At 40.3% G+C, this 13,353-nt stretch overlaps 1 protein-coding gene across 1 annotated transcript in view; it reads right to left on the bottom strand.

Annotated features, from left to right (window-relative positions):
* LOC127802100 (uncharacterized) overlaps positions 1–13,353 on the bottom strand; it is a 106,760-nt gene that overhangs the window by 19,185 nt on the left and 74,222 nt on the right. Inside the window, 18 exon segments of the mRNA XM_052337790.1 lie at positions 1,282–1,398; positions 1,589–1,666; positions 1,877–1,921; positions 3,084–3,209; positions 3,290–3,422; positions 3,513–3,733; positions 3,819–3,925; positions 3,928–3,943; positions 4,313–4,465; positions 4,570–4,665; positions 4,747–4,852; positions 4,940–5,025; positions 5,100–5,225; positions 5,310–5,540; positions 5,679–5,807; positions 5,894–5,941; positions 6,073–6,219; positions 6,295–6,403. Of these exon segments, the coding sequence (XP_052193750.1) occupies positions 1,282–1,398; positions 1,589–1,666; positions 1,877–1,921; positions 3,084–3,209; positions 3,290–3,422; positions 3,513–3,733; positions 3,819–3,925; positions 3,928–3,943; positions 4,313–4,465; positions 4,570–4,665; positions 4,747–4,852; positions 4,940–5,025; positions 5,100–5,225; positions 5,310–5,540; positions 5,679–5,807; positions 5,894–5,941; positions 6,073–6,219; positions 6,295–6,403 (2,074 nt within the window).

Genomic DNA, 13,353 nt, shown 5'->3' with positions numbered 1-13,353 from the left:
TACCCCAGGTAAAGGAATACTGTTCAAAAAAGAAAATGCATTGGACGTTAGAGGCTTTACTAACACTGATTATGCTGGATCCCTTACTAATAGAAGATCAACTACAGGGTATTGTGTTTTCCTAGGTGGAAATCTAATGTCTTGGAGGAGCAAGAAACAGAGTGTTGTGGCTAGATCAAGTGCAGAATTAGAATTTAGGGCAACGGCTCTTGGTATATGTGAGTTGCTTTGGCTAAGGATCATTCTAGAGGACTTGGAGATCGAGACTCAAGGTGCACTTAGGCTGTTTTGTGACAACAAGTCAGCCATAAATATTGCACACAATTCTATCTAGCATGATAGAATGAAGCACATTGAAATTGATCATCACTTCATAAAAAATAAAAAAAAAAGATAGATGCAAGCCTCATTCAAATCCCTCATGTTTCATCTGAGGAACAGATGGCTGATATTTTCACAAAGAGTCTAGCAGCCAAGAGATTTGAAGATCTATACGCAAGCTGAGAATGGCAGATATTCATTCTCCAGCTTGAGGGGGAGTGTTAGATGATACAAAAGCTCTAGTTATGGTAAGGATACAATAGCCTAGTTATGGGGAGTCTTGAAGAAGTGATCATGCCTCTTTGGAAGTCTCTATAACCAGATTAGGATACTTCCTAATCTGGTCTTAGGAAAGTTTCCTAATGTTTATGTTTGTGTATATTGTTTTCCTTTGTAAATATGTAGCTTTCCTTTCTTTGTATCATCTTTGTTTCCTTTCTTGTATTCATTCTCCCTCCATAAAAGATGGCCATGTACATTCTTTGAGAATAATGCAAAGAAGTATTTTCTACATTAAGCAATATTGAATAACACAAAACTCCATATTCCCACCTCCCCAAACCCAACACCCCCCTCCAAAAAAATAAAAGGAAACTAAAAAAGAAAGAAAGAAAGGAAAAAAGAGGAAAACCATAATTTGTAAATGGCAAAGCTGATTTGACATCCCTCTCCCCCAATTTGACCACTTCAATAGCATCCATTGATCACTAGTTGGTAACTAGCATAAAGCCTTTCCGATGACACGATTCATCAGATAGAAATGGTACTGAAGTGGCCAGCGATGGTAATACAACTTCAGTATAAGAGTACAATGTGCAAGATTATTACCAACCCAAAACTGTCATATACGGGAAAGATTGCATTTGCAAGAAACCATCATATTTCTTTCTGAGGAGCAACTCAAGTTATTTTAAGCTGTAAAACTATTCCAGCAAAGAAGACCAAGTAATAAGAGCCTACCCAACTAGTCAGCTCCTTGACCACAAGCTTACTAGCATCACGAATGGCAGCCAGAACAGCTAGACGAGCAGCAACATGTACAGTATCTGATGTATTTTCATATAAAACCCTGAAAACCTGAGACATAGAATAGTTTGACACTCAAGAATTTACGACAAATGAATTAAACAAAGATGTGGAAAATGTACAGTATCTGATGCATTTTCATATAAAACCCTGAAAACCGGTGACACCGGTTTGACACTTGAGAATTTACAACAAATGAATTAAACAAAGATGTGGAAAATTTTGACCTTCAGGTAAATACCTTTTGAGCCACAGCTAATGCAGCTTCATCTCGGCTTACACATCTGAGAAAAATTTCAGGAACCTCAAGAATAACAGCCTGAAAGTACATGTACCATTTGATTTACGTTTTCATGTCCCCCATTAAAGTTTTAGATAAGCACTCACATAAGGAACATGTGAGAGTAAAAGGAAGATAATGGAAATCAGTACCAAAGCATATTCTTGGTAAGGAAGTGATGAAAAGGAAACACGCTTCAGCTGAATAAATTGTACATGGTTAACCAGGAAAAAAGAATAAGCAGGATACCTGAATATCTGCAACTTTAGCACCATTTGTTACCAGAGTTTCCACCTGCAATCCATTTTAAAATGAGTCACCAGTTAAGCTACATTGTCAAGCAAAAAGGAATTGCAGAAGAGAAATTAGGACCAAGAAACTTTTTTACAACAAACAAACCAAATAGGAAAGAAAGTATATGGGTTCATAGAATAGAGTATCAAAAAATAAAAATATATAGCTAGAAATGATTAGCCCTATGGAAAAATGTTATCCCAGATGCACCTATGTGTGGAAACATTTTCATTTTTTGTTTCATGAAGGATAGATAATTGGAGTTTGGAATTCATGCAGCACCCGACCAAGTGAAATTAATGCTTGTGATATTGTTCTTGATGATGATTGGATAAGGATAAACATAGATAGAAGCATCAATTTATAAGACATCAAAGGATCAGGGGCTGTTTCAGGCTTCTATCTCCCACAGAAAGTGTTGGTACACACTCAACAAAGTTCTGATTTCAAGTTTCAATATTTCATACATATAAATTATGTCATTTCCAGCAAGATACAGTTTAAGTTTTCATAATACAAGAGGAGACACAATACCACTGTGTGCATTGGTTAGACAAAGTTGATACTTTTCATGATAGAAAACAATGGTAACAAGGAAGCACATATGCCAAAAATGAAAGAATGTGATGAATCAAAAAGGTAACCAAGTGGACATTATAGCACATAGTGCAGTGTCTAATCATCATCATTACATTGTGATAAAGTAGATTATATTTTAACATTCTAGACCATACAAGGGATGGGAAGAAAGACTATCTTGGGCTAGATAACGATTGGAAAGACTGAATAAAATCATGTAGGCATCTCTAAAGCATGTTCAATTGTATGTTGATGTATTACAGCTATAGATAAATAAAATGTGATAAATTCATTCTTGGAGTTATCTTACTTTTATGTTATGATGTGAGCAAAGTTAAATCCCCAATAATGAAGACTAGACCTGGGACCGAAATGGGAACTGAGGAACTAATTGCATGCAAAGGTATCAGAGAGAGACATCCATTTGGTGGGAAGACTCCTTTGACTTTGTGTGGCAAGATTGCAGGATGGCACCCGGAAAGGGGTGGAGTGCTGGAACCAGAATATGCACGTAATACTGATCATAGTAGTACAATGAAAAAAGCAAAAATACCAACCAACTGTTCAGGAAGCTATTTGATACCTTTTCTGAAATTATTTGGTATTTCTCCAATGCTTCACCTGTGGTCAACAAAGGCTCTGAAGCACTACTTCTTGGGGGCTCTCTTGCAGAAGTTGAAAGTAATGGCTGTGAAGAAGATGCCATTTCCTTGAAATGAGAAAAAGAATTTGTCAACAAGAAAGAGTCTCATGAAGAATACGAACCTGAGTAGACAATATTTCACTCACTTCTGTATTGTTGGAAGTTTCCACAGAAAGTATTTCAGGAGCTGAGGCAGAAGGAAGTGATGCACCAAGAGCATCATTTTCAAACTGTTGTAGACCAACTCTACCAGTTGCGCTAGTAAAAGGAGAGGGCACACTGAGATATTACCAAAAAATTACAAACAAATTATATAGTCAAATTAAAGAATGATTAAATAAAAAACTGAAAATATTGAAAGGAAAAGACCTATGAAGATGTGAACTCCACTCAGGGACAAGATAAAAGGGTTCAGCATCTGCATTAAATCCTGCTCTCCGTGAACCAGAAGAAGAAAGGCCTGGGTTCAGTTTTCCTGATGATGAAGTAAGCCTATTGGACACACCAACTGCAGATGAAGCTGAAGAACCAACTGAAGGGACCTCTGAGCTATGCTTTGACTGATTCAGCCAGGGTAACCAAACCGACTCCTGACAGAAAAAAACAATATAGAAAAATGGTATCATAGAATATCATCCTCATCAGCCATCACAAAGAGGATTTGAAGATGGATACCTCATAAATACCAGCATGACCTTTTGTATGTAGAGCCGAATTAAAATATTTAGGACATACATCCTCTATGTGCTTCCTCCTTATAGCAAGTTGTTGACCTATTTCTCATCAATGGAGTGTATTGCCTGCATAAAGGAATAAAGGCTCAAAAACCACCACAAGAAAAATCAATATTCTTATCATCTTACAGCCAATAAACAATGCCATAACCAGAGGTCTCATGCCAATGGCCTTGAGTAGTCATTTGCCTTTACATACAGATAAATTGACATAAATAAATATTTATATGCATGCCTTTATAACATGTTTTCCAATGTGCGAACAACTAAAACAACAAAATCAATTCTCCTGATAGAAACAAAAATTTGGAGAGCAGAGTCCATAGTGCCCTAAACACATTCATATTTTCATCTTATTTTATTATTTATTTATTTTCGTATGTGTGGGGGGGGGGGGGGGCTGGGGGCACCGGGGGGAGAGAGAACCAATCTAACCTTATTTTTTGCAGCATGTACAATCAGTGCACAGCCCAGATCAAGGTTATCATCAGTAACAAGTTGCACAGCTTGTTCAAGAAGTTCACTTGCTATGTTTAGATCCTGAAGCGAAACCCTAAGCTGACTTGTTACTGATCTACGCAGATGTCCCTAGCGGTAACCAAACAATCATCATCAAATCTGAGGCAGTAAAGGTGGGGATATACAAAATGTTAATCAGAACACCAGAAAAGATCTCCAGTTTCAGACTAAACCTTGCATGCTATATAAGCTAAACTTGCAGCCAGACTGGCAACCATCAAGTGCACTACGTTCCATAAGCGGGTCTCATCTAACTCCATGGCAAAATCCTGCAACATACTATGTAGTAAGACAGCAACAAATAACAACTTAGCACATATGTATAATGAAAAGAAGGGGTACTAAGAAACCTTCGAAATCATTTCCCTTGTTGTTTGACTTGCTATAGAAAAAGTACGCTGCACTATATTGGAAACTACCTCCTTGATTGCTTTATCTATAGCAATTGGAATGGCTCTGTAACAAAGATACAAAATTTGTTATGCAAGATATGATCAGTTCCTCAGCAACTAGGGAAAGAAAATTTGAATTACAGTTCCAAACCTCTGGAATTGCAGGTGGAGGCCAAGGGCATGAAGCTTTGGGTTTACAGTAATTTGTTGTTCAATATTTGATACAGACATTTGAAGCTGCAAACAACACCAGCTTGTGAAGAGCAGATGACGAACGATTAGATGAATAGAAGAAGGAAACACAACCAGACCTGAATATCAGAAATTGGCGATTGTTGTAGCAGTCTTTGCCCAGAAGGGAGCTGATTTGAGAGAGCTACAGCTAACACCTTTTCCTCAGTCGCTGTAGCAGAAGAAACTTGGAGAGAAACAGGATGCTAGATCCATGACAATGACATTAGATTACTAAAAAGATGCAAAGTAGGCAACATCACATTGAGGAAATAAAAAATAACACAAACCTGAGATATTAAACTTGAATGGCCACTGGGATGAGATGGGCTGCCAATATCAAGTGGTAGTTGAACCCCATTTTGGGTAGATGGCATACCAGGTTTGACTGCATCAACTATCTGTTGTCGAGCATCTTTGCTGGAGAAGTCCGGATTTCCTTCAGCTTTTCGTATCCTATCCTTCAGAAGTGAAGTTGGAGGTTCTGCCTTCAGATCAACGTCAAGGTTCTTGAATAGGACCTGAAGCACCAAAATCATACAGTAAATATGAACAGATGGCCTTTGAAATCAAGAGATGCATTCTGGACAGAACTAATGCATGAAAGACATTCTTTTTATAGGTAATATATGTAGACATGGACACGTGCACATAAATACCTCAATGTCAAACTTAAGGTTCATTTTTAAACTTGGCATTGCATGAATCTCAGCAAGTAATTGAAGAATTGACATGGTCCAAGGATTAGGAGGTCGGTAAGCCAGACTGCTTGGGCATGGTTCCAAAATCTGCACCAAGAGATAGATATTATAGAGTATATCACAGCATCAAAGTCTGAAGCATACACCTGAGTTTCCAGAATAACCAACCATACCTTGGAGGTGAATGGAATTACTGCAATCATCAAACCCTTTTCATAAGCCTGTTGGAAAACATGCAAAATGGTAGAGCAAGAACGTATTGAAAATGTGTGTGATAAGGGAATGTAATTGACAAGAAGGAAAATCTTAATCAGAAAAAATTCCCCAAAAGTGTTCCAGAATGAAGAGTTACCTGCATGATCAAAGATTTGGGGTCAATCTCTCGTGCCCTCAAAACTTGATTTTTACCAATTGTAATCTTTCCCAGCCAACTTCCCAGATTCTTCAGCAAGGAACGCTCTTCAGAACTTGATTTTATAAGTTCTGAGCCCAATAGAACCTGAAAAATATGTAGATGTTAATTTCTTCTCCATTAATTAATCCTACCAAAAACAAACATTTATAAGAGATAAACCTTGCAGTTCTCATAAGTGGCTTGTAGAATGTCTCTCTGCAAAGTTTTTGAGTTAACTTTGTCTAGGAACTTCAAGTACAAGTCGTGAAAATTTGGCTCAATGCTTGCCCTGTCGAGAAGCCAAATATGACAAAAGTGGATGAGGGGGGCATTAGATCAGGATTGTTAACAAGAATATACGTCAAAAGTGGATGAGGGGGGCATTAGATCAGGATTGTTAACAAGAATATACGTCAAAAGTAAGACTTAAGTAGTGAATGATAAAGAAGAGGATAAATATGTGCAAAGGGACAAACATAGATACCCATATAAACACTTACTGTTTAAGGTTCCAGATATATCTTAGAGTGTAAGTTGTATATGAAAGAATTTACTCTGGAAAATTCAGTCTTCCAACAGCTTTAATAAAATCAAAAAATAAGAGAGTTTCCCATTGCCATCACTCAACCATGCTGGACAGTCAAAAACTTCCTTTCTACAACATTAACAGATTTTACATTCCCTTCAAATGGAGTCAAGGAATTGAGAACTCTCTAAGAAGAATGGACACTTCTAAGAAGGTGCCATGCATGTTGTTATCTATAGAAACTAGACAACTAGAGCATTCAATGTTGTAAGAATAGAATATGTAAGATAGTCAACTCTGTTGTTGTTGCCAAAATACAACAATATATATTTTTTTTTTTACGTGGGAGAATGTAAGGTGTGTGGTTGATCACGGGAGTTTCTAGAGACTTCTGAGTCTTAAGGGTTTTGAGAGTCAAGTGTCCCGAGAGTCTTGTCACCAAGGTGCGATGAGAGTAAAATCTCGTCTCTAACGTGCACGTGCGCTGAGCCCACCAGATCATTAGGCCACCAGATCATCAGACCCCCAGCTCACCTTGGTCACGAGACCTTAGGTCGCCTTGGTCATGAGACCTCAGCTTCCCTTGGTCACGAGACCTTAGCGCACATGCACGTTGGAGACGAGATTTTACTCTCATCGCACCTTGGTGACAAGACTCTCGGGACACTTGACTCTCAAAACCCTTAAGACTCAGAAGTCTCTAGAAACTCCCATGGTCAACCACGCACCTTACATTCTCCCACGTAAAAAAAAAAATAGATTGTTGTATTTTGGCAACAACATCTGTAAATGTAGAAAGTAGAATATCCTAAGCACAATCCTAGGATCTAGAATGTATACAAAATAGTGTAATGTGTCTCTGTAAGATATAGAAAATACAGAATATTTGTTAGAATGCGATTCTGACAAGAAAAGTTCGCTCGCAATTCAGAGAGAATTACGTGGGAACTGGTGGATTAGAAGAACAGAAAGAACAGAGGGAGAGAAATAGAGAGAAAGAGAGAGAGAATTCGAGAAGGTGAGAAGGAGATTGATTCAATTGAATTCCCAAAAGATGCTTCTCCTGGTGGTGAAGGTTGGTTATATACTTACCAAGCCTTGGCGCCAATATTTGGCTTACATTTGAATTAAAAGCCATGTGTTGTAACTACCTATCTACTCCTTATCATAGCAATACCCTTTACCCTTCTACCTTGGTAATCTCTTTATTTACATTATAGCCCCGTGACAAATTTCCCCTTGCCAGAAACATTACTTGTCCTCAAGTAATTCACAAAAGTCCTGCTGCCCTCAGATTGCTTCAGGAGGTCAAGAAGATACTCCCAAGTGTTGTTTTCAGGGTGGAGATTGGACCAGCAAACGAAGACCTCTGTGATAGGTGTTTGCTGCTTGTAGATTATTCTCCTATCCACTATAGCGATAGGCTCAGGCTCCTGTTGTGCTGGTTGTATTGCTAATGGTAGGGCGGAGCTGACTGGATTGGAGCCCGGGGAAGGCTTGAGGAGTGAGACATGGAACGCGGGGTGTATGTGAGACCCTTCTGGAAGTTGGAGTCTGTAAGCCACTTGTCCCACCGTGGCTATCACTTCATAAGGCCCGTAGAATTTAGGACTCAGCTTAGTCATTGATCTAGGGGAGAAAGTTTCCAGTTGGGCTTGCCTCAATTTCAAGTACACCTTGTCTCCCACCGCGAAGACCCGCTCACTCCTTTTTCAGTCCGCATATTGCTTCATTCTATTTTGGGCACTGACTAGCTCCTCCCTTAGGGTCTACAACATCTGCTGCCTTTGAACTAAATAATCGTCCACTGTAGCTACCTGACTATGATTTCCTCCCAGTGGTAGAAGAGGAGGTTTGTATCCATATAGTGCTTCAAACGGTGTCATCTTTAGCGAGGAGTGTGGGGTGGTATTGTACCACCATTGAGCCAGCGAAAGCCATTTGTGCCACCCAGTAGAATTCATCAGGCTCACACATTTTAAGTACATCTCGAGGCATCGATTAGTCCTTTTAATCTGTCCATCCGTCTCCAGGTGGTAGGAGGATGACATGTGCAGCTGCGTTCCTAGGGATTTCATTAGCTCTTTCCATAAGAGGCTAGTAAAGACTTTGTTTCTGTCAGAAACAATCACCTGAGGCAACCCATGTAACTTGCCCACTTGATCTAAGAAGACTCTGGCCACCTCCTATGCTGTAAAGGGGTGTGATAAACCCAAGAAATGGGCTTATTTGGTTATACGATCCACCACCACTAACACACAGTCCCTACCTTCTAACTTCGGTAATCCTTCTATTAAATCCATGCTGATGTAAGTCCATGCTTGGTAGGCACTGGTAAGGGCTACAGCAACCTTGGGAGGTGAATGTTTTCACAGTCCTTCACATTCTCCACCACTGCTCTTCTTAACCCTGGCCAGTAGAATAGTTGTTTAATCTTGTTGTAAGTGTTATGTATCCCCGAATGGCCACCCATAGGAGAATCATGTAATGCCTCTAGAATCTTTTGTTTGAGAGTCTCATCTTCACCAATTATGATTATGTCCTTATATCTCAGCAGTCCATTTCGCAAGGAATAGCCTAGTTTGTTGTCTGGGTCTAGGATCATTTGTTCCATCAGTTCCCTAATCCACTCTCCTATTGTATAACTAGTTGTTACCTCCCGAAACCAATCTGGAGTAATTGCAGCGATAGCCGCTGAGGCCCCTTCTTCTACACAACAAGATAGAGCATCGGCTGCTTTGTTCTCCTGGCCTCTCCGGTACTGAATAACATAGTTGAGTCCCATTAACCTTGACATCCCTTTCCTCTAAAGGAGGGTATGAAGTTTCTGTTGTAACAAAAACTTAAGGCTTTCGTGATTTGTCTTTATAATGAACCGCCCTCCTTTAAGGTAGTGTCCCCACTTCTCCATGGCTATTAGAATAGCCAGCAACTCCTTATCATACACACTAAGGCCCAAATGCTTAGGGGCCAATGCTTGGCTAATGAAAGCCAACGGTCTTCCTCTTTGTGTCAGTACTGCCCCCATCCCACTGTCACTTGCACCGGTTTCTAGTACAAAAGGTTGATTAAAATCAAGTAGGCTTAGTGTGGGCACCTTACTCATGGCCACTTTCAATCTTTCAAACGCTTCCTCTGCCCTTTCATTCCAGTGAAAGCCTTCCTTTTTTAGTAGCTTTGTTAGTGGTCTATTGAGGGTGCCATAGTCTTTGACAAATCTATGATAATAGCTTGTGAGGCCCAAGAATCCCTGTAGAGCTTTCACATTAATCGGTCTAGGCCATGCAATCATTACTGCCACCTTTTGGGGATCTGTACTAACTCTCGCCCCCGAAATGACATGGTCAAGATACTCCACTTGAGATTGTGCAAATGCACATTTAGACTTCTTAATGTACAACTTATTGAATCGGAGGACTTGTAGAGTTATCCTTAAGTGCTCTAGGTGTGTGGCAAAAGTGGGGTTGTATACTAGAATGTCATCAAAGAATACCAAGATAAATTGGCGTAGGTAGGGTTCAAATATTTGGTTCATAAGTGCTTGGAAAGTTGTTAGAGCGTTAGTCAATCCAAAGGGTATTACCAAGAATTCATAATTCCCTTGGTGGGTTCTAAACGCAGTTTTGTAGATATCATTGGGGTGCATTCTAATTTGGTGATATCCAAATTTGAGGTCAAGTTTAGAGAAAACTTTGGCTCCGTGCAATTCATCTAACAGGTCTTCTATAATGGGTATAGGGAATTTGTTCTTCATGGTTAAGGAATTGAGTTGGCGGTAATCAATACAAAACCGCCAACTGTTGTCTTTCATCTTGACTAATAGCAAGGGAGAGGTATAGGGGCTGGTGCTTGGTCGTATAACAGAAGTATTTAGCATGTCTTTGATCATGCGTTCAATTTTGGCCTTTTGTTTTGGGGGGTATCTATATGAGCGGATGTTAACTGGTTCAGTATTAGGTTTAAGGTTGATAGTGTGGTCGATTGGCCTTGGGGGTGGTAGAGACTTAGGCTCCTCAAACAAGTCCTCAAATTCATCTAAGAGTAAATTAAGAGAATCTAATTGAGTTACCTCCCAAAGAGCTTTTGTGGTTTCCACCGAATTCAGTATGGACTGCCCTTCATCTTTTGTTCCTTCCTTCCCTTCCACGGCATGTACTGAGAAGAGATGGGCTACTTGTGTCCATTTGCTCTTGAGTAGCTTATGTAACCTTTTGCTAGAGATCATCTTACATGTCCCTGTCTTCACACTGCCAGTTAGGGTCATCCTCCTTCCCCATTTCTGGAATGTCACCTCTATCTTGTTAAAGTCGAAGCAAATGGGGCTGACTTCCCTCATCCAATCGACTCCTAGGACCATATCACATCCCCCAATTTTAGTAGGCGTAGATTAGCCTCAAAGTCTCCCCCCTGCATCTGCCAACAAAACCCCACACAAGCGGATTTGCACAAAACCTTCTGACCGTTAGCTATAGTTACTAACAGTGGCTGAGTCCCTATGAGGTTGCATTTCAATCTCCTTGCTAACCCCTCGTCCAGGAAGCTATGAGTGCTTCCACTATCAATCAGAATAGTCAAACTCTTATCTCTTACCTTCCTTTCCACCTTGATAATTTTATTGGTCACCACTCCCCTTAGAGCGTGTAGGGAGATCTCCACCTTCTCTTCTTCCCCTTCCTCTTCTAGAATGTCATCGTCTTCTTCTTCTCCCACTTCTTCGGCCCCCTCTAGTAGCAACAACTGCCTTTTACATTGGTGGCCTGGGGTGTATTTGTCTCCACACTTGAAATAGAGGCCTGCTAATCGCCTATACTCCGTCAAATTCCCTTGGATTGGTTGGGGAGGTGCTGGTAGGGTTGCCAAACCCTTGCTACCTGAACCCATGGTTCCTCCATTCCTTCCCCATCCTTTGTTATTTACTTGCAAGGGTACCACCTGCCACCCTTTATTTACACCCCTTTGCTTCTTTACCAGTGCCTCCACTATCAACTCTCCTGAAGTTTGGCACACTCAACGGCTTGTTGGAACATTTTGACTGTAGGACGGACTTCTTCGTTCAAGCTGCTAATGAAGCTTGACACAAAGTACCCCTCTGTAAGGGTAGGATTCGAGAGTAACATGAGGGCCTTCAACTCTTCGAATCTTTGTTGGTAGGCTTGCACCGATCCTCCCTGTCTCAACTTGTTGAATTCTTCAACTACATCCAACATTCCCTTCTCTCCAAACCGTTCACATAATCCGTCCACAAATTCTTCCCACGAACACTCCTCCCTTACTCCACTCCAGCCTTGGTACCACACGTCTTCCTCATCATTTAGATAGGCTGCTACAAGTGTTACCTTCTGAGCTTCGGCCACATTATGCAATCTAAACACCCTCGCATAGCGCCTTGCCCACCACCTCGGGTTATAGCCATCAAAAAGAGGTATCTCCATCTTAGGCATAGGAAAACCGGTCTGTGGATAAGTGGCTTTAGGGGCAAAGTGGTTAATTTCATTTATAGATGATTGCACTTGAATGTGTTGGATTTTTCTACTAAAAGATAAGGCTAGCATTGGGACTATTCTACCCTATTTTTGCAAAATGATCAACACTCAATTTGGAACTCCTATTCAAAAATTTAGAACAGATAATAAAAGGGATTATTTCAATGCTCACTTACATCATTTTTTCCAAAATGAAGGGATAGTCTATGAATCTTCATGCATAGATACTCCACAACAAAATTGAGTAGCTGAAAGGAAGATGAGACATCTCCTCAATGTCACCCGAGCCCTTCTTCATTATCACAATGTTCCTAAATATCTTTGGGGAGAGGCTGTTTTGACAGCCACTTATGAAATTAATAGGGTCCCATCTAAGGTTCTTAATAATCAAAGTCCTCTCCAATACCTAACCAAATTTTTCCCTGACCTAAAGTTGCATTCTCCTTCGCCTCTCAAAGTTTTTGGATGTGTATGCTTTTTTCACATACCCAAGATCCATAAAGACAAGCTAGACCCTAGAGCAAGAAGGTGTGTGTTCATAGGTTATTCTCTAACCCAAAAGGGCTATAAGTGCTACAACCCTATTTCTCGGAAAATCTATGTTTCTAAGGATGTCACCTTCATTGAGTCTCAATCCTTCTTTGACTCTCAGCCTAAGGGGGAGAACACTCAACCTAAAATCAATTTAGACAGTTACTTTCCCTTTCTAGAACCAATCGCTGATCCTGTCCAACATCTTCCTAAGCCGTCCCAACCTCCCTCTCACCAGTGCAATCCATTAGAAGCTTCTCCCCTTCATCCAACATGCCCTAAATCAACAAACTAGCAGTTGGTTCCTTCTTACAGGTACAAAGGATCCCCCTATGTGTACAAGATAAGGCAGCCTAGTGATGGTCCACAGCCCACACCAATTGCAGCCCCTAATTCAAGTATGAAAGAACACACACCTGAAAAAACAACTACAACAGAACCAGAATTTACTGATCTAGACCTTCCAATTGCAATCCAAAAAGGAGTCCAAAATTGCAACAAACACCCTTTAGTCAATTTCCTATCCTATCATCGCCTTTCTCCTACCCACAAAAGCTTCCTAACATCCCTAGATACTATTGTTGTTCCAAAATCAGTGGATGAGGCACTAAAGGATCCAAATTGGAAAGAAGCCATGTTAGAAGAGATGAGAGCTTTGCACAAGAACCAAACTTGGGAATTAGTATCTCAACCCAAGGT

Source organism: Diospyros lotus, chromosome 5, assembly GCF_014633365.1.
Source record: "Diospyros lotus cultivar Yz01 chromosome 5, ASM1463336v1, whole genome shotgun sequence".
Lineage (NCBI taxonomy): Eukaryota > Viridiplantae > Streptophyta > Magnoliopsida > Ericales > Ebenaceae > Diospyros > Diospyros lotus.
The sequence above is the reverse complement of the archived record's forward strand: the minus strand, read 5'-3'. Positions and strand labels throughout refer to the sequence as shown.